Genomic DNA, 23,725 nt, shown 5'->3' on the forward strand with positions numbered 1-23,725 from the left:
CGGGGCAAGGGGCGACGGTGGAGCCAATTGCAGCTGCACTGTGAGCTCTCTATTTCCCGCCCCCGCCGGCTCCGCTTTCCGATGCGGGGCAGGGGCCGGGCGAGCAAGGCGCGCTGCCATTGGCGGGTGCGACCCGCCGGCGGCCTGGAGCGGTGAGGGGTGTGCACTCGGCAGCACCGGGCCGCTGGAAGCCAACCGGGTGGGTCATCCTCCTGACAGACTCGTCCCTCTGGGACATGGCCTGCCACCTTTTCTCCCACACAACGGTATGGCGTACGGTGAGGAGTGTGGAGGGTGTGCGTGTCCTGGAACGTGGCCTGGGTGTATCGTCAGTTACCTGCCAGTACACTGGCCATCTCTTTGTAGCCTTCTTTCCTGACGGGGTTTTCCTTTCACGTGGTATTAGCTGTGTGCAGCAGCGTGTGTCCACTCACTTGGTTTCATTGAAATGTAGCTGAGGTTTTCTTGAGAACTCTCTTAACCGCTGAAAGCGTATCACAGAATGACGCAGGTGAGAAGGGACTTGGAGCCTGCTCCCGGCAGGTTCAGTCAGAAGTGGTTGTTCAGGCCCTCCTGTAGTTGAGCTTCCTGTGCCTCCAAGGATAGAGATCCCATAGCCTCTCTGGGCCCTGTTCCATTATGTGAGCCATCTCACAGTAGTTTTTCTCCCTCATGGACCTGGCTGGAATTTCCTATGTTCTAGTGTGTGCCCATTGCCTCTTGTCCTATCACCATGCAGCTCTAAAAAGTACACAGCATTGTCCTCTCTGCAGTTGAGGGCAGCTATTAGGATCCCCACAAGCCCCTGCTACGCCAAACTGAATTAACCCAGTTCCCTGCACCTCGCCTCAGGCATCCTATATTTCCAGCCCCGGTAGTCTTGGCGGCCTCCACTTCATTTGCTTCTATGTGTCAGTGACTTTTTAAATAATGTATTTGTCTGGGAGCCCCAAACTGGATGTAGTACTGCAGATGGGATCTCACCAGGACTGAGCATTTTTTGAGACTCTATGTTACCTTTGTTTGTCTCCCGACTGCTTACCCTCTGTGTTTGTTTTTTTTTTTTTTGTTGATAATCAAATGGAAATTGTTATTCCAGAAGTTTAAGACCCTCCCATTCCCTGTAGGGACCCTCCCATTCCCTGTAGGTTGACATGAACACTGTTTTCTGGTTTTTAGTTTGTTTTGTTTTGTTTTTTTTTTGAGAACGATGTTTGGGATCTATAGACCTTTCCTGAGAGGCAAGAGAGTCTAGATGCTCCCTAGAACCACCAAAGTGGTGCAAGCGCTTGTCTGAGCTGAGTTCCCCAGGCTGGACTGCCATCAGAAGCCAGTGGGCAGTGATTGCCGCATGGTTCATAAAGGACCTCTTAGTTTTGATGGAAAGGATGTCCTTTACAGAGCGAAGGGAAACTGTCTATCCTGCTCCAAGGAGGCAGATCAGTGTCTGCTTTTGCTATTTGTTCAGGTTTTTATTTAGTTAATTAGAAGCCTCTTCTTCTGTACTAAAGTCTGTTGTGGTTGGCACAAGAGAATTAACTGGGAGGTTGATTTTCCTACAAATGTTGCTGTTAGGCTTTCATGGGATATAAAGTGGCTTTTTTTTTTGATCATTGCTTATCTTGGTCACTGATCATCAGGGCTTTTTGGTTGTGTCTGTTTTAGAAGTAAAACATGGCTGCCAGAAAGGCCCAAGACAGCTATTTAAGAGGATGTTTCCCCTCAAAAATGCCAGATGAGACTAATGCTGCTGCTGTTGCATTTCTGTGGCCCTCTGTGTGTGTAGCAGAGGAATGAAAAAATCTCTGGGAGTCTTTGCAAGAAAGGTGCCTAAACCCTGGAAAAGTAAACCTGACCGTTGAAATTTGGGAGCAACTAGGGCCACCATCAAGGGACTGTCATTAGGCACCAGAGTTAACGTTGGCTTTGAAAGCAGTTGCAAGACCTGCCACAAGGTAAAGGCCAATTCCTCTGATGTTTGGGCTTGCGCTGGAAGCCAAACCGCTCTTGGAGTGCAGCTCCAGCATCAGCCAGTGCAGAGCAGCATGTGGCTGTGGGGACCTGGAGCAGAGGGTGGTGGCAGCCCAGAGCGGAGGTGCAGCAAGTAGCTCTATGGGGCAGAAAGGGAAGAAAAGGAGGTGCTGTAGCAGCTGAGGATTGACCTCCAGCCTTCCTCATGGCGGGTCTGATGCCTCCTGGAGTCTTCTCAACACCTGCAACAGTACTTCTGCAGCACAGCCCTGGCCACCTCCAGCAGCCACCATGTCCTGGCCCTCTGGCCCCCCCAACCCCTGCGCCAGGGCTGAAAGGAAGTTGCAGAGCTGGGGCAAACAGTGCACTTTGTGCCATGCCATGTCCACCCTGTATCTGCAGCTGGGGTCCTGTTGTAGGAATAATGCAGCGATGTCCTGCTGAGCAAATGTGGCTGGGGTCTCTGAAACAGGGTCTTCCTTATTCAGAAGGCTCACCAAGAAGCTGTCCTGTCCCTGCTTGAGGTGTGCTGGCAGAGTTTCCCCTCCACAGGTACCCTCACAGAGGGATCTCTGGCTAGGCCAGGAGACCCCCTGGCACCCCCACGGGGAAGCCTGCAGCAGAGATGCCGCAGAGGCCGTTCCCTGTCCCCCGTGGTCGGAGTTTGGCCATGTCCCGGTGGACATGGCCAGGAGTTGGTCGCGCCCTGACCCACCCTATGAGCTCAAGGCATGAACGTGCCAGCCACAGGTTTCCCCTCGCACCAGGGCAGGGCTGTACCCACTGGAAGGACACGGCGACGCGGGGTTGCCAGCTCGCCTGTGTCCAACAGTCCTGCCCAACAGCCCCTCGTCGCCACCAGCACCCCGAGGAAAGCCCGTCCTCGCCTGCAGCCGCCTTCATCTCTGGCACCTCCGCCGGCAGCCCCCCCCCACGCGGGCACCGGCCCCTCGCTCAGCGGCGGTGCGGGGTGGGGGCCGGACCTCCGCGCCACTGGGGGACGCGGCCCTCTGGCGGCGCTGCTCGTGCCGCTCTGCTCGGCTCGGTTCTGCCTCGGTCGCGGCCATGGTCCGGCTCCGCCGGAGGCAAGGGCGGGCGGCGGGGGCTTGTCTCCTTCAGCGGAGACGTGGCCAATCCGGGGTCTCCGCTGGCCAGCAGCGGATCTGAGGAGGCGGCAGCGGCGGCATCTCCCTTCTCGGCAGGCCGGGGCGCTGGGCCGGTGCCCGAGGCGGGTCCCGGCCTTCCCCCAGCAGGCCCCGCTGGTCCTGGCCCCGACCAACCGTCCCGCGTGTGTGTGGAGAAACAAGGTGCTTCCGGCTGTACCCGCAGGGGCGGCAGGGGTCCGCAGCAGTCGGGGGTGTCCCTTGCATTGGGGTCCATCACGGGCTGGGACACAGTCCTGCCCGGGCTTGCTTGCCACCACCCGGGGCCAGAGGCCTGCAAAGCTTCGGGGACCTTCACAGTGAAATCTCCAGAGCAGCGCAGGTGAAGGCAGGGTGACCATCAGCTCACGGTCTGTCCTGCTGAAAAATGCCCTGCTTTACTGGAACGGCCACCTGAGTCAGCCTCTCTGTGACCTGTAGGAGATACTGGTAGGAAATGTGTTCTTTCTGCAGATGTCCTCTAAGAGGAAAAACTGTGTGTAATCTGTATTTCTGTTATGATGCAATGAGATCTGGTGAAGGGTTTTAGCAATTTACCTTTTGACTCTCCTGCTTCCCTAGGCTGGCACTCAGGGAGAAAGATGTCATTGAAACCATTTACCTACCCATTGCCTGAAACAAGGTTTCTTCATGCAGGCAGGCTTGTATACAAATTTAAAATCCGGTATGGCAACTTCAGCAGGTAAGCATGTTAAAACTGAGAAGTCAACTTGCAGTTTGATGACTGCATGTAGCAGTGAGTTACTTAAATGTGAGACCTTAAATTCAGATCTTGGGGGCTCCTCATTTCCTGCTTTCTTTCACTGACCATGAAAATGGTCACATAAAAGTTGCTACTGAGCTTGCACACGATGAGCGTTGGCCTGGGGGAGTAATTTGAGCTGCAAAAACCACTATTTCACTGCCATGTGTGGATTTCATGCTTTTTCAGTGGAAAAAGAGGGTGTTTTTACTGACACTATTTTGAAATACTATGTTTAACTGAGAAGGTCTAGAGCCTTTGCAGTGGTTTAACCCCAGATGACAGCTAAGCCCCACATGGCTGCTTGCTTACTGCCCTGCAGTGGGATGAGGGAGAGAATTGGAAGGGTAAAAGTAATAAAACTTGTGGGTTGAGATAAAGACAGTTTAGTAACTAAAGCAAAAGCTGTGCATGCAAGCAAAGCAGAATAAGAATCATAGAATCATTTTGGTTGGAAAAGACCTTTAAGATCATCGAGTCCAGCCTTTAACCTACTACTGCCAAGTCCACCAGTACGCTGTGTCCCTAAGTGGCATGTCTACAAGTCTTTTAAATACCTCCAGGGATGGCGATTCAACCACTTCCCTGGGCAGCCTGTTCCAGTGCTTGACAACTCTTTTGGTGAAGAAACTGCTTCCCATCAGCAGGCAGGTGTTTAATCTCCAGGAGAGCAGGGCTCCATTACACCTGATGGTTACTTGGGAAGAAAAACAACATAATGCCACACATCCCCCCTTCTTTCTTCTTCCCCCAGTTTTTCTGCTGAACGTGATGTCCTTTGGTCTGGAATATCCCTTGGGTCAGTTGGGGTCAGTTGTCCCAGCCTTGTCACCTCCTGGCTTCTCGTGCATCTCCAGTCAACTTGCTGGTGGGGTAGTGTGAGGAGCAGAAGTGGCTATGACTGTGTAAGCACTGCTCTGCAGTAACTAAAACATCCCTGTGTTATCAACACTGTTTTCAGCACAAATCCAAAACGTAGACCCAGTGATGCTACTGTGGAGAAAATTAACGCTTTCCCGGTCAGAACCAGCACTGCCATGGAGCTCTGCGCTCAACATATGTACTAGTTTCTTGGGCTGTCTGCTGCTAGCAATGTGCCTTTTGCTGGCCTTGCAATCTGGCACTTAAGCATGGATGTAGAAAGGAAAGAATCTTTGGAAACTCTCACTGGCTTCTGGCAGTAGATGTTTCTTCTGCTCTCAGGATTTTTTCTCGCAAGGTTCTCTTTCTGTTGCTACTTCTCTTTCAAATGTGTTTGTGACGAACCTGTTCTCAAACAACAACATGCCTGTCCTGCAGAGAGGACTTTTAGGATAACTGCTCCTTTCCATTTCTAGAAAGCACTATAGTGGCAAGCCTGAGAAGTGAGAGCGAAGGGAGATTATTTCAGTCTGTGGTACTGGTGGCACACAAGGAAAAGAAAGGAAGACAGCCCCTGGGTGTGCAGGGGACAATGAATGAGAGGGTTGTGGGAGGTAGCAGTTGTGTGGTAAGCCTCAAATAGGAAGTTCTAGTTAGTAGCCAGAAAGTAACCAGAGCACAGGGTACTGAGTAGTCTGGTCACATGGACAAGATGTAAAACAAGAGGATGATCTTTTAGAGGTAAAAAAGATACTTTCCCAGAGGGTATTTGCCCTGGAGGAATCTGCTTGTGTCTGCTGCTCAAGACACATAGGGAAGTGCTTTTGTGAGTGGGCAAAACCTTGATGAGCTCACTCAAGAAGCTCTAGAGCTTTTAGTTTGAGAGGGAACTCAGAATTCTGGAGGCTGTGACCTATAATAATCACAGAAGTTTGAGCTGCTCTGGCAAAAGGAGCTGGAGCTGCTTAGGTTTAAGGGTAGTTTTCCAGAGCAGGTTGTGTCCTGCAGAAGGAGTGCTCTGTAGAGCTCAAAACTTGGTCTGAAAGTTTATGAGTTGTTGCTGTCTCAGCCTCTGATAAATACTTAATAATGATGGTATTTAGAAACATTAATTAAAGAAACACAAAGCAGTGGCTCAGCATAATCTGGCTGCCTGTGTACGTCCAAGGCAGTGATCACCAGTAGACAGCAGTTCAAGGTTGGTGCTTGATGGTTGAGGTTTTTGGAAAGTCTTACAAACCATTGAGATTAAACCTCTTTTTAGATTGTGGCTACCATGCAGAAAGTAGGGCTGTCATCCTTTTGAGTCAGCAAGTAGCCCTGCATCAGAGAAACTGAACAGCATTGTGTCATCCTGAAACCCCTGTTTTCATGCCAGTGAGGTTGCAGCAGGGCTAAAATGGCATAGGAAGTGAATGACACATTGAGCATCTGCCTGTGGAGTGGTTTTATGAGAGTGAGTGAATTCCCTTTGGCAGTCAGATGTGCACAGGCATTGCCAGAGCCTGGGTTTACTCTGGAAGTGACTGTTAGCTGCAGAAGAATGGAAGAGAAAGCGCTATGAACGTCATGCCAATTAGGCTGTCTCCAGACTGGAAGCTACATTAAATCTTGTGCAATGCCTGTCTCCTTTCTCCTTCATAGAAGTAGGCTGGCTTTTTGAAATTCTGTTGAACGGCTTTATTTTGGGATGAATTGAAGCACAGTTGTTTCTTTGGCTTTGCTTACTAGCCTTTTGCTGGAGTAGGGTCATACCCAGGAGGATTAACCTTCCTCCTTGTTTTGTTCTGTGTTGATTTTGGAGAGGAAGGTGTGTTGTGTGTCTTGTATCATGTAGTAGTGTTCAGTCGGTCCTTGAAACATTGCTCTTTTTTGTGAGTAAGCTCCTTTTGTCAGTGTTACCCCTTTGAAAGGCATTGCCAGTAGCATGCATATGTTTCTGAACAGCCTGCAGGTGTTTGATCTGATAGTAAAGAGAGTGTAAGTTTTTTTGGGGTTTGGCAGTCTGTCATTGCCCCTGCAAGTCTTCATGGTTTGTGTGCATTGCAACATCGGTCCTTGCAATTCATTGTTACACTTGAGGGAACAGGACTTCTGCAACACCTTTTGTGTTTTGTAATAACTTCTGGAATTCAAGCCAGTCTTCACATCGACATGGTCAAACATAGCAAAAGCAACTCCTTTTACAGCAAAACTTGTGAAACTCTTCTCTGTTGTGTCATGGGTATGGTGAGTAGGGGGTACTTGTTCAAAACACCTGGATTCACTCCCAGTTCCTAAGAGAGAGTAAAGGAGTAAGTCCTAAGTGCATACATAGCCTTATGCCCAAAGCAATGCTGTCAGTCAGCCTGCAGATTTAGGAAGTGAAACTCCTCCCCACAATAAGATGGTGACCAATCTGAGGACAGGTTCCCAAAAGAACATCAAAAGAGTTGCAGGAGCTGATCCCAGCTGATCATAGAGCTGATTATATACATATGTACGCAGGCTTTTGCTAGAGTGACATCATCTTCACTGAAGGTCTCCTGAATCCCTAGGGAAAACCAGGTAACAATGAAGGCTCTTCCCTTCTTTAAAGATGAGTCTGTTTCGGCATTTCTACACTGCAGGCTTAAAGTAATCATCCCCTCCTCCCTGTTGTCCTGTAAGCAGGTTCATTACCCGATGCGCAGCACCAGTTCACACACTGAGTCAAGGCATTCCTTATTTCTTTATTCTAGTTTGTGCAAAGTAGGCAGCTATGTGGCAAACCTCAAATGCTTAGCTCCCTCATTGTCAAAACTTTACACTGTTTATACAGTTTAGCATACAAAGACATCAGCCTTCATTGGTTACAAGTTACCTAACTCCTTCATTACTTAGTACTCTGTTTCCTGTTTTGTCAAACAATTATCTCGTTTCTCTTGTTAATTAGTTTGCATGCTCAGCCTCAGCTTCTTTTGGGTCTGGGGAATTCTTTGAGTTGGTGGCCAATGAGTTTTGGTGATCATGATCTCCCCCTGCTGGAATTACCTTCCCCTAGTTTTGCTGAGCGCATTGCACATGATGAGCTTCCTATCAGCCCATCCATCTGAGAAGTTCCTTTTCTGAACAAAAGCATTTGCCCAGTGCTTAACTTATAGCTTAGCAGGACATACAAAGTATTTGTAACCTGAGTTAATCCTTAACAACTCATTCTCTCTAACTGTCTCAAAGTCAAACTGCCAACAACACGTTAAATTCCATCAACTACCCGATATCATCCTCAGCGCCCCTCAACCCAACCACTGAATCCCCCACAGTCAGATAGCAGATCAGACATCCTTGTCACGAGACCCTGGATGGTGCCTTGCTTTCTTCCATTCTTTCGACCCTCTTCTCTGCATCAGCATGGCAGCATCCCTTCCAGAATCATACTTTTCTTTCCCTGCTGATTCACGAAGACTTTCATGACCACAGCATAAGTCTTGGGTTGGTGATATCTGTCATTCTGCTGTGGGTGTGCTGTGTAATTCCTTTCATTGGCTTGTTCTGTATCAAGCAAGGAAAGAGCCTTTGTGAAGATGAAGGAAAGTTCTTGTCTCTGCCTGAGCTCTGACTGGGGACCCTGAATGTGGAGGGTATGAGAACAGCTGCCTACAAAACCATATAGCAGAATACTTGCATGCCATAATTCCTTACACTCCACTCCACTTTGATTACTTATTTCCAAGTGACGTGTGTGATTTATTTACTGTTTAATGGGTTTGGATTTTCTTGAAGAACTTCTGTCTCCCTCTGCATTTGGTAGCTGATACCTAGCAGCAAACAACTTTTGAGAAGTTGTCTTACAGAAGATGTAGTTAATAGCTGGGAATACAGTTTGATGCAGGATTACAGGGCCTAGCTCCAATGCTGTGAAGGCCCATTCCTCTGCAGGTTTGCACCATGGAGGGGATGAAGAGACATGTCCTGCCGATTCCTTCTTTTAGCCCCTTGAAGTAGAATGGCATCATGATAGACTGGAAGACAGAGGTGCTGGTTTGAGGGCACCTTGTCAAAAAAGCAGTCCTAAAGGTTACTGAGAATCGACTGAAAAGATTTGATTTCTCATCTGCTGTATCCTCACACAAGCAAAGTGGGCAGAAAATCCACAAGAAACAGTTCTTGTGGAATAATGGATGTTTTTTATAAGCAATAAATTAGGAATTCATCTGCCTGCCAAGTATTTTCTCTGTACAATGTAAATGATGTTTTGTTGTTGTTTAAACTCTTACAATTAATGTAGCTCCATTGCTTTTTGGTTGGGGTGGGACTAACTCTTTCTGTTTCACAGTGCTCCTGATCTCGACAACACTGAAAGTGCTGTCAAGGAGTTAGAGGTAGGAGATGAACCTTAGCGGAATGTTAGACTGAGCAATTCTTCTGTTTGTTATGGGACTGAGGGCATTTTGTCAAATGCAACATTTCAAGTGAGAGTAAAGGGGACCTTCTCTGGAGGTTATGAAGGTGAAAAAAAGTAATGTAAGTGAAAACTGTAATCAACAGGCAGCATTAGCATAGATGAGTAATGCTTTAATTTGAAATATTGCAAAAATGCTACTGACTGTTAAAATTGGACAAATGAAAACTATCACTTGTTGAGCTAGTTGCACTCCACTTCTTTTCTGATTCCTGTTCAGATTCATTCCACAGTAGCACTTTCGCATGGTTTCGCACTCAGTCCCGGACCTGACCACTGCTTTTTAGTTTCTCAGGCTTGACTAGCTGTCAAACCCTCCTGTTTTTTAAGGAGCTGTGGCAGTACTGGTGAGCTAGCTTGACAGTGGCTAATACTATGCTCAACTGCACATGCTTTCCTCATAACTGTGGAGCTAGTGGAACCAGTGGACATTCTTTTAATGATGCCATTACTTTGTGACCAAACTTGGTCAACCGATGAATTCTGTTGTTGTCATCTTCCTGAGACAGAAGAAAGCCCCTTCCATTCCCTAGGAAATCAGACAAATACGCTGCCTGCTTAAAAATGCTCCTGGTACTTGAAAAAAAAAAATCAGAGTACAATAATAGCATGATAAATATTATAGAAGAAAATGTGCTGATTTTAACTGATACAGAAAATTATTTAGGTTTTTTTTCTTTTACACTTTTGAAAATATTGAAAGATATTACTGGAAAAGTTTTCTGTTTGTAAAGCAGGTGTTTGTTGGGACTGAATTACAGTTCCTTTGTAACTGAATTGGGCCAATATTCAGGAAAAGGGGACTATGTTTATTTTTGAGACAGGTCAGTAGTACATGCGTTTTGCTGGCAAAAAGGAGAGTTCTTACATGTAAAACTTGATAAAAGCACACCTCCACTCTCCATAGTAATGCTTCTGTGTTAATTCAAGGTTAAGATATTAATTCACTGCAATTTCTGAGTCTGTTAGTGTGGTGCACTCTAGCAGGGGTCCTCAAACTTTTTAAACAGGGGGCTGGCACGCGGATGAAGTGGCAGGACATCATCTGCAGCTGCTTGGTGTGTGGTGTCCCCCCCCCAACCCCCAGCGGGGGTGGGGCAGGGGGGTTCTGTAAATACCGGGGGCTGGATTGAGGACCCTGAGGGGCCGTATCCAGCCCGTGGGCCATAGTTTGAGCACCCCTGCTCTAAGGTCATGGAAGGGAGCAGGGCAAAGTTGGGGAGGAGGAAAAGCAAAATAGAACCTGTTTTTCCATGATTCATACAAACTGTAATGTTAATTTCTTCCCAAGCCTTGAAACTGTATTTCACAGTGGTATTATTGCTATATTGTTAACATTCTTTCTTCCATTCTTTTTTTGGCCTCTCCAGGAAGTGATTCGAGTAATCCTTGGAAATCTTGATGATTTACATCCCTTTTCTACAGACCACTTCACTGTCTTTCCATGTATCCTTTCTTCCCTACTTGTAAAAGAAAAGATTCCATTATTTGTTTCTGTTGGGCATTGCTTAATTTGACCTTCATGTCTAGTAGCTCAACTATTTTGAGCTTTGCAGTTTTAAGTTAGGTGTAGATCCTCCTCAGTTGTTGCCTTCACCACAGAACTGATTTGAAAGAATGTGTTGCGGTGCTTTCAGGTAAACACCCCTGTGTTCCAAATCTGATTTAGCCAGAGAAAATGAATGTGTATAGATAAAGTCATCTAATGTGATTGTTTCAAAAGATCAGTAAAATGTAAAATGCTCCTTACAGGCTCAGTAAGATTGGCCCACTAGTAGAGAATACTGCAGAGACAAGTTTTCCTGTTAGGTACATTGGGATTAAATCACATCCATGAGCCTCTTACCTGCAAAGCCATCTTTAATCTGTACAGGAAGAAGCTCTAGCTTGCACTTGAGAGAACAGGATGGTGTTCCCATGAAATCTTAAGTTGCCTGGAGGGATGTTGAGTATAAAAGTTTCTTGGGTGGGAGCAAATGTGAGTATATGCTTATGCACCCACATAGATGGCTGAGAGAAACAAAAAGTATTTCACAGAGTGAGTTTTACAAGCAGTAGTTGAGCTGAAATAGTTGGAAGACCAGTCAGGCTTTTGAAGACACAAAGCTTGCAGGATTGTCATCCAGTTATCCTGGTCACCTCTTCAACATAGTCTTTGTCATCTAGACGTAAAAATGAAGCCAGTGTCTTCCACCCGGTATTCACTTGATTTTGCTCATCCCCCTTACTCCTTTGGGACCAGTCACTAGATTTTTGCCTTCTTCCCTAAAGTTTGCAGAGGCATTTAGCTGTCATCAGTCTGGCCTCCTATCAAAAGACAGCGATTTAAAAAGCTGTGCACAACATAGGCGTATAGAAGCTTAATATTCAAATATTTGCATGCACAGGTTTTGTTGAGTGTAGTTAGTTTCCTGGGGATTTGACTTCTGGTATGTAAGTGCTGGGGTATTTGAGATTGCATTATTCTGGCCAGCAGCTTTACTACAGGTTCCTTCTCCTGCTACATGTTTTTTCATCAGAGTGCATCAATGGCCCAGCTAGCCTTCACCTCTTTCTTCTTGCTTCCACAACTGGACAGAATTTAGCCATGTCTGCTGCATATTCTGCAGCTTATTATTTTAAATTTACAATAATTAAATGAAAGAAATGGTAACTGCAAATTAATGTTTCTGTTGTAGTTGCTGCACTGTAAAGGGTTAAGAAGAAGTTACTCTCCTGAGGCTCTTGTTGAAAAGTTAGTTGAGTGAGAAGCCTTTTCAGTCCTAAGGTGGGACGGCTGGTGAGTCTGGGTGCCCAGGAGTAATGAGCACCCATGTGTTTCTGCCTCCAAAGCATTCCCTCCTACTCCTGGAAGACTGCATTATTGCCATACTTTGTAATAGCAGCCAAGAATAAGATCATCATCTTTCTCTGTCAGAAGCTGGTACTTATGATAGCAACTTATTCTTGTTATTGCCGGGAAGACAAAGTAGCCAAGAGCATGGTCAGACAGGAAGCACCTAAACGAACGAAGCCTTGTTGTTAAAGGAGAAATTTACGCAGACATGGGTATCACTAGGTTTGCTTTAATCACAACTCAGAGCTGGGCTAGCGCTCCAGTGAGTGGCAGAGAACAAAGGGATACAGCACAGCTTATATATGCTTATGATATCATTAGTCCATGTCTGAAGTTTTTAGGAGTTTCCTTTGGTCCTGTCAGTTCTGTGAATCCATCACCTGACTCTCCCAGTTGTTTCACCTCCTCAGTTCTAGTCTCTGCCTCAGTTCCAAGCTCCTCCTTGGATCGTGGTCTTCTTTCTGCCTGCTTTAACTCACACACTCCTTCAAGCACACTTAGTCTTTGAACAAGCAATTCCTATTCACATATACTAATGTTTTCTAAAAACACCTGTGTTTCTGAGAACACCTGTGCCCACAAATTGATATCTGTTGTTTCTCTGTTCTCCCACTGATTAACTGGACTGGGTTTTAAACAAGCCTTGGATTAGGGCTATACCAGGGACAAGGCCTGGTTCTGCCATTTAGCAGCTTCAGCACTTTACATTTCTTAGTTAAAAATACATTTTCTTTAACATTGTTGGTTTGCTTCACTGAAGCTCAGCCAGTTTTGCTTGTGTGCTTGAGGAGTGTTTGATTCATGAACTTATATTTCTAGGACTTGGAAGTCTATCCACATGCTCAGCCAGCACTGGGCCCTGATGAGAACTGCAAGCTCAGAGGCACGGCATGATGAGTAGTCTTGCAGTCTGTGTGTCGGGCTCCTCACTGTAGCATAACTCTTAGTTAATCACCAGCTGCGGGAGTCCTTGAAGCCAAACTCAAATGAGCAATTTCATCCCCTAAAGGAACTGATTATGTCAAATGTTTCATCTAGGAAAATCTTGAGCTCCATCTCCAGTCCTCAGGATTTTAGTTTCTGCTAGCAAATGGACTAAAGCTATTCATTTTACCTGTTTATTCCTGAGATCAGAGACATGTAAGGAGTCATCCTTTTTTGCATACATGAGCTCCTAGGTGTCAGAACTGCACTTAAAGGAAAGAATGTCTGTAACTGTGATGGCTGTCATGTCAATTATCCTATTCCTCCCATTTTGAACTGTGAAGTAAATTTAATGATGCTACTCCTATGAATCCTAGTCCATCTCAATTTTAAAAATAATTCTGAAAATAATTACTTTTTTTTTTTTTTTAGGAAAGCTGATGAGGTTTTATTAATAGGGTTGGAAGAGACTGGTGTGTTTTTTCTTGTGGGAGAATGTCAGGACTGAAGTCAAATACAGATAAGGAAATGCAGTGCTATTAATACAAGCAACTGATAGGAGAGTATCACCTGGAGTGTTTCTTGTAATGTGTTAATGGTGTTTTCCCACAAAGGTCATACCGACAGATATTATTTGCTCCCTTGTACATACGTTCAATGTGGTATGACTTCCAAAGCTTTACAAGAAAACATTGTCAGGACTCCTCTCCCTTTGAAATGTTGGTGCTGTGTTCTTAAGTCTTATCATCATTCTCAGATTTGAGTAAATGGGAGAGAGTATCAAAGATGAGGTTCAAACATGAGAATGTCCATCTTGTGCCTTATCCCTACATTTGCATTGTGTATCTAGAACTGAACTCATTTCAGCAAAACATATCTTGTGGTAAGTCACTATGGTTATGTCTGGATAATTTCTGGAAACATGTATGATCTGTGTCTTGTTTTTCACTTCATCTACTGTGTTTTTGAATTAGAGGGACTAAAACTGCATGCAGGTATGGCTGTACCATGGATTTGAAATAGAGCGGAACAGTGTGTTCTCTTTTGTCCTGTATTGCTTTTCTAAACTCCTGAATTTCTCTTTCCCTTTTCAACTGCTGCTTACTCATCAGCTAGTATTTTTACAAAGCAATGTCCAGTGGCTGCCAGTCTTCATTCTTTAATGTTAGTCTGATGGGCTGGAGCTGAAGCAAGCACATGTATATGGAACACAGGTTTTTCTTCCCTGTGCTTGACTACATTTGTTGATGTTGAACTTCACGCTCTTTGTTTCTGTTTTCCTAAAGAAAGAATGCATTGTTTTTCTAAATAATGATAGTAATAATGGTAATAATGTCTTCTGTATAATTAGCAAATGTTACCACCTCACTAGTATCTCATTTTCCAGGTTTTCTGTGAACAGCCTCAGGCTGCAGCTGAGACCTCTATGGGACTCCACATTTAACCTCCCAGTTGTGAAAACTAAGTGTTTATTCTTACTATTTCCTGTTCTGATTGTTGGTCCATGGGAACAGCTGCTGTATTTTGTTACGACTGCTGGTCTCCTTTATAAAATGGACAAGTGGTCATTTCTTAGTCTTATCCATTTGCTTGCGTTTAGTATCCCATAGAAAATCTGCCGTGTTTGGATGCAAAAACTTCAAAACATGGAGAATTCACTCACTTCCCTGACCACCTTGCTCCAGTATTTAGTTGCCCTCTGCAGATAGTTGTACAACGTTTTTGTTCTAAAATTATGCAAAACATAATGTGCTGTTACTTTCACACACTGATGTTTCAAGTTTCTGTTGGCAGGGGGTTTTCTTCGGGAAAACTTGTGTGGATGCCATGCATCAGAGGTTAGCTGGCCAATATTTTGTGGAGGCTATGCTCCAGCTCTCCTTGCATCTTCCATTTGTTGTCCAAAACACAGGGTGATGCTAACAGTTCTGCAGTTCCTTCTTCTCTTCTGAAGACATCTTTGACTTTTTTAAGAAAAGCACTTGTCCCTGTCCCATCAACATGTGGTATTCGTAGCCAGGAATCCTAGTTCTGAAGGAGCTGTATTTGCAGTTTTTAATTTCAACATATCAAACACAAGTCCGGCGTTGTTTCTCAGTAGTTTAGCTTGTTGTCAGAAAGTGAGGTGCAATGCTAAAATATACTTTTAAGGTGGTTAAAGAAAGTCCAGTCATCAAATATTCACCAAGTTTTATAATCTTCTGTTCCAGGTAAAGAAGTAAACAAGGGCAGTGATGAAATTGTAAGTTGTGTGTGTGGTTTTGTTTGTTTCTTTGTTAAAGCTATATTCTAAATAGTCTAGAGAAGTAGAACAGATATATATAGGCAATGCTATAGTTCTCTTATTTCTGAATGTCAGTCAGGCAGTGAAAGGTGGCACTGAATTCTCACCCAGGACCATCCAAGTTGGAAGAAATCATCCTGTCAATTCCATCAGACTTTGAAGTCCTGCCTCGGGACCTGAGAGCCCTGCTGGCTTCAGTTAAATCTGTTTTCTGCAAGTCTGAGCTGAGCTGGACGATGGTATCTTCACTGTGAGAGTCTGTATGAGGTCACTATTGCTGAATAATGAAGTGATTTCCACGATGGTGTATGTGTCATAAACAACAGTTAGGCTTCTTTGGGAAGTTTTTGTTTAATGAGAGCTTAGGGTATGTTTGTTTTCAATACAGGTAGGTGTCTGAAGATGGAGTGAATTAGTGAAGAAGTCCTCCCCAAATTCCTCAAAAGAAAATCCCACTGTCTCTGCTAGCATTACATTCCTGCTAATTACATTTGTAGGCCCTCCTCTGAAGATGGAGCAAATAAGATGTCCTGGAAAGCAGCATTTCTTGTTTAAAACTGTTGACCATAATTCTCTGGATGGCCTTTCATTGCTTAAACTGTGTGTGAATAAGGCCACTAATACTTTATTCATGAATAATTTTTTTCCTTTGTATAAACAGGAACAATTTTGCAAAATATGAATATTAATTGGCTTTTGTTCTCAAATAGAGAAGTCAAAATCCAATAGTACCGATACCATTTGCAATGTTTTGAAGGTCAAGAGAAGAAATGAAGTGTCAGAAAGTATTGCAGTGGAAGAAATGGTGAAGAGGAGAAGAGTGGAAGTCAGAGCAGAGGTCTCATGCCCACAGTCAAGTATGGGTAGGTGAGTTGACTACAAAATAGTCTTTCAGAGCACATACCAATATTTTTAATGTCTCTTGTACCATCCTCATATTTTGTTCTTCTGTAATACTCGTTCCCGTTTGTCTTCTTCCTTGTGTTCCATAGGCGACAGAATCTAAGCAGCCTTGCCCGTATTTTGAGAAGAGTTGTCTTATGCTTTCAGGTTCCTGTGCCCTTTACTAGAGTCTTCCTGTTTAACTCTTTTGTGTTAATTTTATCTGTAGAATCACAGCAGGATGCGAACTCAGTAACTATACAAAGCAGTGTACTGGCTTGCACATCTGAGCCAGGGATGACAAGGGAAGAACTGGGAAGTTTCCTAGCTGCCTCCTAGCCTGTTCCTCTGTATCAGTTGATGAATGCCACCTCTCTGCTTGAGTCTGATGGCAAAACACATTTGAGCTTACTGTTTACAAAGTGCTTTAAAGCCTCACAGAATTGCACATGTTGTGTGGGCACGTAAGTATCACCACACATCTTTTTCCATCTTTCACATCTTTTATGTTTGTAGCTGAACTTCTTTTGGTGATTTCAGAGACTCATGGAGGTTGGATGATACCTCTGATATCATCGAGTCCAACCTCTCCTGCTTAAGCAGGGTCAGCCAGAGCAGGTTGCCCAGGACATGTCCCCTCAGGTTTTGAATGGACTCCAGGAGTGGAGATGCCACAATATCTGTGAGCAACCAGATGGAGTGCTTGACCACAGTTGCAGTCAAAGAGTTTTCTCTTGCATTCGGATTTAATTTCATGTCTTGCAGTTTGTGCCCTTTGCTTCTTGTCCTGCCAGAAGGTGCTGCTGAGAGCCTGGCTCCCTCTTATTTGTTCCCTCCCATCAGGTGTACGTTGGTAAGGTCTCCCCTGAGCATTCTCTGTGCTGAACAGTCCGAGCTCTCCTAGCCTCTCTGTATACAACATGTGCTCCAGTCCCTTAGTCATCTTTGTCGCCCTTTGCTGGGCTCACCTCAGTTAGTCCCAGTCTTGTCCTGGGAGCCCAGTCTGGACAGAGCACACTAACTGGCCTCAGCAGCCCTGAGCAGAGAGGATCAACCCCTTCAAGCTGCTGGCAAGACTCTTCCTAGTTCTGCTTGGCATGTTGTTGGCTGCCTTCAGCATGATGGTGCAATGCTGACTCATGGTGGCTAACTTCAAGCTTAGTTCCTGACTACCTTTTAGAGGCAGGCCCATTATTAGTTACAGTCTAGCAGGCTTCTTTCTTTCATAGAGCGTAGCTTTTAAAAAAAGAAAATGCGTGCCTGTACTTAATACTCACAAGAGCGTGGCAGAAAGTCCCAGACCCAGCATTGTGATCAGAAGTGTTTGTGCTTACCTTTCCCCATCCATGGCAGTGTAATGACTGTGTCAGATCATCTCCCTTGTTCCCTTATATTCTACCCAATTCGTAAATGCATTTCATGCATAGATTATAACAGAAGTATGAAGCCAGTTCTTTTCCTGCTCATACAAATGTACTTTCATTGGCTTTCTCCACCTTTCTCGGTTTCTAATCACAACAGAACTGCTGAAAATGAGCGAAGAATGACACCAGGATCCAGAATGCATCTCTGCCAGGCAACACATGAATTGTAGATTCATACAATATGAGGCCAGAAAGGGCTATTTCATGATCCAGTCTGGCAGTTTTCTCTTAGTCCTATGTCTTTCTCTAGCAGTTAAGATTGAAACAGCTAACAATTCTAAAGTGTATTCTTGATTTCAAAATCGAATTGGTGAGGTCTCAACTTCAAGCCGTCTGTTATTTTTTTCTGATTACTCTGTTAGACTGAAGAGCTCATTCAGTCTGAGCATTCCATGCCCTGCCCCAGGAAGGAGTTTTCCTACTGTAATCAAACTACCACTTGATCTTTTTTTCTTCTTGGACAAGCTCTTTTGCTCATAAGTCCTCACAGAGAATTTGGATTTGGTTTTTCTTGGGGTGCTATTGAGTGTAGAGCTATCAAGAATCTGCAGGTGTCACCAGTGATACCGATCAGCTCAAAGAGCACTATTTTGTGTGTGAAACTAGGATTATTTTTTCCCACTTGATCACTTTGTACCTCTCTGGACAGTTTCCTCTGCCATTTTATTGCTCCATGACTGAGTCTTTTAAGATCTTCCTATGGTTCTTTGCTACCTGCCCTTTTCTTTGTGTCAGTAACCTTGTAGGGTTTACAGCCTTTCTGAACTTGCTGGTCATCCCCCTTTCCATGTTATGTAACGCTTTTTTTCTCTTCAACTGCTTGTTGGTTTTACTGGAAAAAGCAGAAAGCTAGTACTGGAATGAGTGCAAAGCAGATTAAGGGTATCTGTCTTGTTGGCTAGAGGCACTAAAGTCATCATTTCTAGTGAAATACTTGGACTAGCCATTTACAATATTGCTTCCTTTTTGTAAACTCAGTTCTTTCTTATTTCACTTATTTTTAGAGCTGGAGCCAAGTGTGTTCACTGTACAAGTAAAGCAAAGCATGGATTTGAAATGGTAAGCTACAGAATATTCAGAAAGAGACAACAGCATCTGTTTAGTTCTAGATTCTTAAAGTGGCAAGCCTAAAAATGCCTTCAGGTAATTTTTTTCCCTTTTCACCTGCATAGAGATATTTGTCATTCCTGCTTATCAAATTTAGCCAAAGGATGAGCTTTACAGGGAGATGAGACAAACTTTTCTGACTGTCAAGCTATGAGCTCTAGGGGTGAGCTTAGCCTCTCAGATATGAGCCTGAAGGATGCCCTACCTGTCTTCAAGACTCCAGTCCTCTTTTTACCTCAGATGCCCCCTCATGCAGAACTCCATGAGGGACCAACAGTGGGTGCTGACACCTTGACACTGGCTTTGGTGTGAGTACTTGCCATTCCCCACCCGTGTCCTTTCTCTGTGCAGATGGCCTTGCCAACATCTCTCTCTCGGAGCAGTGTCATGCCTTTTCTCACCATGGCATCAGAAGGCAGATTTACAACAGCATTATTCCAGAGGGATTGGCAGTTGCTTTCTCAACCCACTGTTCTCCAGAGACCTTGTAGGATTCTTTCTGGTTTAGCCCACAGGCTAAAAGGTTGCTCTGACAGAGCTGCTTCTGTTAGGTACACCTTTTGGGTAACAGGGTCTTCCCTAATGCTCCTGTTCTCCTCCTGGCTGTTGGCCATCCTCCCAAATGTCCTAGTGCATTTCATCCATTTTCTGACTACTGATACCCATTCTAAATTCAGTTCAAATCCCTGCCACACTGTTGCCTTCCTGCCCCTTTCCTTGTTCAGCCTCTTGGGAGTGAGTCTTTTCTGAGGAGGCAAACTCATTCTTCTTGGGATTGCCCACAAAGAAGGTTGCCTGGTAGGATAAAAGGAACAGCTTCTTCTGCCACTGTTCCTTGGGAGGTGGACAGTTGCATCAAATACCTGGATTTCTGCATGTTTCTGCATGATGACATGCTGCCTCCATTTCAGGAAGCTTTTGGACCTCTCCATAACTGAGCTTTTACATAAAAGTCACCTGTCGGCTTGCTTGAAACCTGAGATCGCCAGAGCATAATGCCTGCTTGCTCCTGTAGGACTGGTTTCAAAGGGCCAATCCCAGTATAATTGCTCTGCAGGGATTCTCTGCATATACAATAACCTGCAGTTTCAGGTGGTGCTAGTTGCATGGTTACCTTCAGCCTGCACAGATAAACTCCTTTATTGAAACAGCCCTCACCTTTTCATAAGCCCAAAACTTCAGAAGAGGGTTTTTTGACAGATTTGTTGGATTTTCAAGATAGGAAGGATACTTGCTGGGAGGTTTTCAGGAGCATGCAGTACAGAAGAACTTCTCTAAAACAAGCAGGCTTATTTGTCTCTAAAACTTGTATCACTTTTTTTTTCCCCCCACTCAACTTACCTTTGCAGGATTAGTGACAGGTCTTCTGACTTCTTTCCTCGGGTGCTCCAAACTCTGTTGGTGGGATAATGGTCGTCCTTCTGAAAGAAGCTTTATTCCTCACTTTGTTATAATCACTGTCCCCAGAATGCCTCTGTTCCTTGCACAGTGGCTGAGTTTCCCAAACATTAGAGTTCTTGAAAGCTAGAGCTCCAGGTTAGCATATTGGATCCTGAGAAATAATGTGGTAGGTGGCAGACATCACTGTAATCTCATATTGTGTTAACTAATGTGGGGGGAGGACCTGAGCTCTTTCGCGGTAAACTGGAACTATGATGAATGTATCATCAATTCAGCAAATACTAATTCAGGTGAGAAGAACCTTCTCCAGAACAGATGCTTGTCCCTGAAATTTGCACTAGTCAGGGCACTCTTATACTGAAAGGGCTGTCCAGATCAAACTGTAGTGTTCATGAAATCAGACCAGATGTCACAAGCACTGCTTGAAATCGTATGCAGATGATGTCACCCTTATGTGCATTTTTAGGAGATCAGAGCCAGGTGCTTCTGTGACATGCTTTCCATTTGGTTTGCTTTCCATTTGTGGTTTTTTTTTTGGTATTCAGGATGAGAAAAAAGATTAGGTTTAGTAAAAAAATATATTAGTACCTCCTGTACTTTCTCAGGATTCCTCTGATCCTTCCTCCAGGGCTCTTGTTCAATTTGTCAGCAGTGTATGACTTTGGATCCAAATCCACCTGGTATTTTAGTGTGCATCTCAAAAAGAGAAAGGTCTCATTAAACATGAAGGAAATCTCTCTACTTAGTACCCATAGGATTGACTTTACAACATTGCTACTTGGTTCTGAAGGAGGAGCATGGAAGTGCCACAGCCACATGACTGTTAAATAGATTGCATTTTCAGCTCTTATCCAAATGCTTTCTAGTCCTGCAGTTTTGACAGCAGGCTGTCTGGTCAGGGTCATTGGAAATGAGCCTATGCATCTTTTCACTTACCAAGTGTACCAGAAGAAGTCAAAGAAAGAAAGAGAACCAAGAGGAGCTCAGCCTGTCACCGCAGTTTTCCTGACTTGGTTAATCCTCTTGAGACTAAACTGCAAAGATCTCAGGCCATCTGAAGTTTGGAGTTTTGCATGAACCTTAGCTTAGTGCAAGAGGAACAGCATCGGGGAGTGGAGCTGTTCTTTTATCTTCTTTCCATGACACAGTTGGTTTATTCTCTGTTAAAGAAGCTTACATGCTGATTTTGGGTTTTCTGTGCTTTGTATTACTGTTAGCCTTTCTAATGGGTATTCCTGGTTCACCTTGTGCTTCTGACACTTTACTCTTTTGTCCCTTCTCCGTTACTCTCTCTCCTATGACTGTGTCTTAGCGGGGCTCATGTCCAGGTGCCTGGGTGCCTATATTTTCCAGTAGCTGTTGCTTCCCACAGCACCTCTGTTCAAGTTTTTTGGAATCTCTGTCTACGCTATAGCTGCTGTCATTCTTTCACTATCTGATATGTTAAAGTCTACTAAATGAATTACAGCTTTATGTTAGGCCTGTGAAGCTCCTGAGGAGGGCAGGGTAGAAATACATTGGTGGAGAAATTCCTCATAGTAGCAGGGAAAAAATAATCACAGAACAAGAGAGTAGACCTTGCCTTTTACTTCTCAAAGAAAGCAAACAAATAAAAATCTCCTGTACAATAGGGTTTTATACAACGTGAATGTTACATCATATTATGTAACAGTTCTTGGGTTCCTTTTCCTTTCAGAATTCCTCCAAAGAAAATGACTGTGAGTTTAGTCCAGCATCCCTTACTGTAGGCTGTAACCAAGTGAATCTCTGTAAGTAAGGAATTTGTGGATTCTTTAATTCAAATTGGTCATATTAAATCAAAAGCTGCAAGGATTAGGTTGGTATTAGTTTTCATTTTAAAATCATGTTTGATATTTTCTAGTATGTGAGGTTAGGAATTACAACCACTGTAAATCAGTAGGTCACCAATGATTTTGGCTGACTCTTGCCACATAATGAATTCCCACCCACAGAGCTAGGCTACGTAGCTCCTTCAGAGCTGGACTGTGAGGTGGGAGCCTACCTCCAGATCTGTCTGCATTGTGATTGCTTTGAAACCTCTCAGGTGCCGTGCCAGTCAGTCTGGACCTACCTCTTCATTTCAGGGTCTGCCATTGGGCGTGCAGGGAGCGTGGAGAGAGCAAGCTTGTGGTTTTGTTCTTGCTGCTGTTTCTTACAGGGGGACCTGTAGAATCTAACCTTGAACAAAGAACAGCAACCAGTCAGGCTGAGGGTACAGTGCAGCTGCTGCAGGAAATGGACCAAATGGTAAACAAAGGAAGCAAAGTGTCAGAGGGAAGAGGTCTCTCAAGCAAAGAGTCAGAAGGAAGAGGTCTCTCCAAGTTCTGGAGAAGGTACTAATACTGAGGCTATAAGCAGATGCAGTCCTGCTGTGTCCCAGCCTGTGTTAGAGACTGTGCCCGATTCTGGCAGTTCAGGTCATTCTACATTATTGTTAAGAATGGGTACCTGTTTTCTGTGGTTAAACCAAGGTCTCCCAAGGCAAAGGAACATTCAAGGATGTCCTTTTGTAGTAAGATGCAACATTCCCAATGAATTTCCTTTTCTGAGCAGTCTTTGGGATAAAAACTCCTCATGGGAGGGTTACTGACCTCCGTCACAGCCCTTACACAAAGTGTCTTTTATCACCTGAGGAGTGCCATCTCCAGCCCAATTTTTAAGGGACTTAAACATTCCCCCTTCTAGCAGGGCCTTCCCAGGACAGACCTTCAGTCCTGTTAAGGTATGTATGACCTTTACTTGGCCATTTGGCAGCTGTGGCCTTTGTGACTCTGATTCCCAGACACCATTTTAAACAGAAATCAAAGTAACCATGCAAACAGTTTTTGGTCACTGCTGACTAACCGAGTGCTCTAAAGCTGTTGAAGCTGTACCTCACAAGAGTAGTCTGTTCACTGCACAGCACAAGTTAAATGTTGGCAGTAACTGTTTGTTTGATAGGTAAGTTACTTTTGGAAGAAATAAAATTCCTTGTTTATCATAATGTATGCCAGCCTCTTTAACTATTGAGACTAGACTGTTATGGCACAAGTTACTCTGTTACCTCTATTTTTTCAGTCTTCTGTATTATTTTGTGCTAGGGTTGTGTCTTTCTGGTGGACAGAAATTACCTTGTTATTACGATTCTCAGAGAAGCATTCTAAGTGTAATGTGCTCTTTTTGTTGTTTCCCCAGCGTAATCTTTTCGCCACTACAGCATCTTTTTGGCGGCAAGAACTGACCTGGAAGTACTGACTGTTGTGGAAAGGTAAACTTGTAGCATCAGTGTTGGGTTGTATTGTTTCTTTTGTAATTCAGCTTTTCACATTGCTTGTCTCAGCTATTAAATGTTTTAAATGAAATTCTACTTTGTTTACATTTTCAAATTGATGTTCCGAAAATGTTGGGTTAGAATGTCTTTTTCTTTACAACCTAGAGTTTTTGGAAAGAGGGCCACAAGCTTTAAGATTCTGATCCTTGAGTGTCATGAATCGGGCATTTTACATTAAAAGTCATTATATAAGATTCTAATAAAACAAGCACCAACTTGGAACTGTGTGTTATTTTAATCAGTCTTCCCCAGGCAGAAAACACTCTTTCCGTCCAAGAAGTAGAGGTTTCTAGTATTAGATGGACTCCTGTAGTATGCTTCACAGCATTAAAAACGTCAGAATTGGTGAAAGTATTTTGGATTAAATTTTACCACTGGA

The 23,725-nt window shown here is 44.3% G+C and overlaps 1 protein-coding gene across 5 annotated transcripts; it reads left to right on the plus strand.

The window, feature by feature from the left end:
• The first annotated feature begins 69 nt into the window (after positions 1–69).
• MAJIN (membrane anchored junction protein) lies at positions 70–23,725 on the plus strand. Of its 5 annotated transcripts, none has more exons than XM_080376009.1 (11): positions 150–266; positions 3,696–3,816; positions 9,032–9,077; positions 10,528–10,603; positions 13,675–13,800; positions 15,128–15,159; positions 15,959–16,068; positions 18,512–18,566; positions 21,712–21,784; positions 22,195–22,369; positions 23,211–23,725. In XM_080376009.1, the coding sequence occupies exons 2-11, from the start codon at positions 3,716–3,718 to the stop codon at positions 23,254–23,256; spliced, it is 840 nt and encodes a 279-aa protein (XP_080232135.1). In that variant the 5' UTR covers positions 150–266; positions 3,696–3,715; the 3' UTR covers positions 23,257–23,725. The 5 variants fall into 5 exon arrangements, with proteins under 5 accessions (XP_080232137.1, XP_080232135.1, XP_080232133.1 ...); XM_080376007.1 differs by having other exon boundaries at positions 165–278; XM_080376008.1 differs by lacking the exon at positions 150–266 and adding an exon at positions 313–3,563.

The sequence above is a fragment of the Falco punctatus genome (assembly GCF_963210335.1).
Source record: "Falco punctatus genome assembly, chromosome: 2".
In the NCBI taxonomy this organism is placed as follows: Eukaryota; Metazoa; Chordata; class Aves; order Falconiformes; family Falconidae; genus Falco; species Falco punctatus.